The 3,297-nt window shown below is 38.5% G+C and overlaps 1 protein-coding gene across 1 annotated transcript in view; it reads right to left on the reverse strand.

Moving 5' to 3' along the window:
• Nucleotides 1-3,028, reverse strand: part of LOC114041496 (olfactory receptor 1038-like) — a 7,054-nt gene extending 4,026 nt beyond the window's left edge. The window contains exons 1-2 of the mRNA XM_027859956.1: nt 3,025-3,028; nt 1,324-2,219 (exon numbers count right to left, since the gene is read on the reverse strand). Of these exons, the coding sequence (XP_027715757.1) occupies nt 1,324-2,219; nt 3,025-3,028 (900 nt within the window). The remainder of the gene's footprint in view (nt 1-1,323; nt 2,220-3,024) is intronic.
• Between the last annotated feature and the right edge of the window lie 269 nt (nt 3,029-3,297).

The raw sequence follows: 3,297 nt of genomic DNA on the forward strand, positions 1-3,297 counted from the left end.
TTCTTTCTTTCTTTCTTTCTTTCTTTCTTTCTTTCTTTCTTTCTTTCTTTCTTTCTTTCTTTCTTTCTTTCTTTTCTTTTTCTTCCTTCCTTCCTTTCCTTCCTTCACCATAGCTTGCCTCCTCTATAAGTTCAGTATCCACACTCAAGCTTGTACTAAGTAATAATTGGCATGAAACCTTTGACTTTCTCTCTTTCTTTCCTGAACCACTTTGCCCTTCCCTAGGCCTTTGGGTCAGATAGTCTCTTCCAGCTTTAACTCTATTATTTTATGGGCCATGCCTAATATGAATTCTGTGATTCCCATAAGCGAAGTTCATACAAGTCAGTAGTGGCAAAACCAAGTCATAATGCAGACTGTCAGTTGAGGGCTCTTTTCGTTGTACTCTACTACTTCCATAGGTAGTGAGTCTTCTTCCACTATATACATTTTCTCTGATGGACAAGTGTAGATCAATATAATGTCAAATGAAACTATCTAATTGATTGAGTCAAGCTTAAATAATAATATTATCTAGCATTTATATAGCACTTTAAGGTTGGAGAAACAGTTTACTCATTTTTTCTCATTTTTTTTTCAAAAACCTTGTGAGGTAGGTACTGTTTTATAGCTGAGGAAACTGAGTCTGAGAGAAGGGAAATAATTTTCCCAGGGTGGCAAAAATAAGAAGTGTTAGGGGCAGAATTTACAATCACGTCTTCCTGACTGGGAGTGCATTACTTTACCTGTCAAATTACCTGTTGTTATTGTTCCATCATTTTCCAATCATTTTTAATCTTCATGACCTAATTTGGCATTTTCTTGGAAGAGATGCTAGATTGTTTTGATATTTCCTTATCCAACTCAATTCACAGATGAGGAAACAGAGGTAATCAGGGTTAAGTGACTGGCCCAGGGTGACACAGTAAGTAAGGGTATGGGGCCAGATTTCAACACAGTAAGATGAGTGTGCCTGAGTCCAGGCCTGGCACACTATCCACTCTGCTACCTTGCTCTTTTTTAAATGTATTCATTTCACAGAGGTCTTAAAATTTGGACAATAGGAAACTTAGCAGAATTGAGAATTGAGGGAGAATACCATTTTGCTATGGATTTAAGATAGTGGTTATTTCAAGGACATATAGAAAGAGTTGTGATACTTTTTTTGTTCAGAAATTAATGTCTCATTGTCTTGCTTACAGCAAGACAGAAAACAAAAGTGCCTTCTAAACCCAGCTACGAAAGATATTGGGATACTGTCTGCTGCTGGATGAGTTGATTCATTTCCCTAGATGTCTTAAATGAACAGCTATTTCCCAAAACTTTCCTCAGAGCCACTTTTACTTCCTTATTCCTCAGGCTGTAAATGAGGGGGTTCAAAATAGGGATCACTATAGTATAAAACACTGATGTCATTTTACCTGTCTCTAGGAAATGGTTAGAGTGTGGCTGCAAATACATAAAGATCAGCGTGCCATAGAAAATGGTGACAGCCACCATGTGGGAACCACAGGTGGAGAAGGCCTTGAGTCTGCCCTCTGTTGAGTGGATCCGCAAGATGGCGCCAATGATGAAGACATAGGAGATGATGACAATCAACAAGGAAGAGATCATGTCAAATCCAGCAAAGGCAAATATTAAGATTTCTTTCACATGAGTGTCTGAGCAGGAGAGGGCTAAGAGAGGAATGTCGTCACAGTAGAAGTGGTTAATGACATTTGAGGCACAATAAGAAAAATGGAATGTGAGGATGGTGTGAAAGAGTGCCACTGAGAAGCAGTATATGTAAGGAACAGCTACCATCTGTACACAGAATCTGTGAGACATCACAACAGTGTAGAGTAGGGGTTTACCTATGGCAACATAGTGATCATAGGCCATTGCAGCCAAGAGAAACATCTCCATGCCTACAAGTGAAATGAAGCAAAACACCTGGATAGCACATGCAAGGAAAGAAATGGCATTGGTTTCCTGAACAAAGTTAATGAGCATGTTAGGGGTAATGGTAGAAGTAACAGAAATATCTACAGAGGCCAAGTGGCTGAGGAAGAAGTACATGGGTGTGTGAAGGTGGGAACTGACCTGGATTAGTAGGATCAGTCCAAGATTTCCCACAACACTAATGGAGTAGATGATGAGAAATATGATAAACAGTATAATCTGCAGCTCTGAACGGGTAGTGAGGCCCAAAAGAATGAACTCAGTGACTTCAGAATGATTGCCTTTAGCTATCTCTTGGACTTGAACCCTAATAAAAGACTAAGTTATCAGACACCTTGATTATGAAGTTGAATTTCTTATTTTTGTGATGCGAATTTGGATGTAACAATCTGTAGGGCACAATCCATTTTCAGGAAAAAAAGTCAATCTGGAGAATAGGTGTATTCTGTTAAGAATTTAGATATGAATTGGTTTGGAGAGTTAATGCACAGCTCTGTCTGGATCTCTTCTTTGTCATTCTGAAAAACAAGATTCCTTTGAATTAACAGCAAATAAGGAAATATCCTAATTGGAAATGATGCATCACAGCTAAACAGCAGATTTTGCTCTTCTAATTTGCAGCATCATAAAGCCTGGGATTCTGTGTATCTCTAAGTCATCACATTGAATATTGGCATAGGTCAATAGAGGAAGCGTGGAAATACATTGCTTGAAAAGAGGCTCCCCACAATGTAGGCTGTAAACGTCTTAACTGAGGAATTAAGAAAAAAAAGTTTACAAGCTTTTGTTCAGAATCAAGCACTTCTGTTTGTGCCCTTGGAACTTAAAATCATGTCACTGAGTAATAGAGAGTGTCCCATTATGGCTAGAGAGTCAAACTCAAACTAAGGATGATTGGAGTTCAATTCTTACTTCTGTAATATACTGGTTACATGATACTGCTGAAAGCATACACGATCTCAGTGGTCTAGGCAAATCTCTATGGCTTTGTTAGAGAGATGGCATAGATTTGCTTTAATAGATTGAGTTTACTTACCTAGAAGGTATGGATAACAATATCATTGCAGATTCTATCTATATTCCTATGCAATTTCTTGTACTTACCCATATCCCTCTCCTAGTTCTTGTCCTCTATATGCATCATTGTCCCTTTCCCTGTGCCCATCCCTATCCTCATCTTCATCCCTGTCTATCCCTATCTGAATATAGGGCTTGCCAACAACTCTTTGAAGGATAATTGGCTTAAATTTAGAAAGATTATTGTACTCTATTGTAACCCCCTTTATTTTATAGATGAGTATCATTGGGGGGGGTGAAGTAACTTGCCCACAGTTACACAAGTAGTAAGTGGCAGAACATGGATTCAAATGTTGTAGC

The sequence above is a fragment of the Vombatus ursinus genome, unplaced genomic scaffold, assembly GCF_900497805.2.
Source record: "Vombatus ursinus unplaced genomic scaffold, bare-nosed wombat genome assembly UNPS02014174.1, whole genome shotgun sequence".
In the NCBI taxonomy this organism is placed as follows: Eukaryota; Metazoa; Chordata; class Mammalia; order Diprotodontia; family Vombatidae; genus Vombatus; species Vombatus ursinus.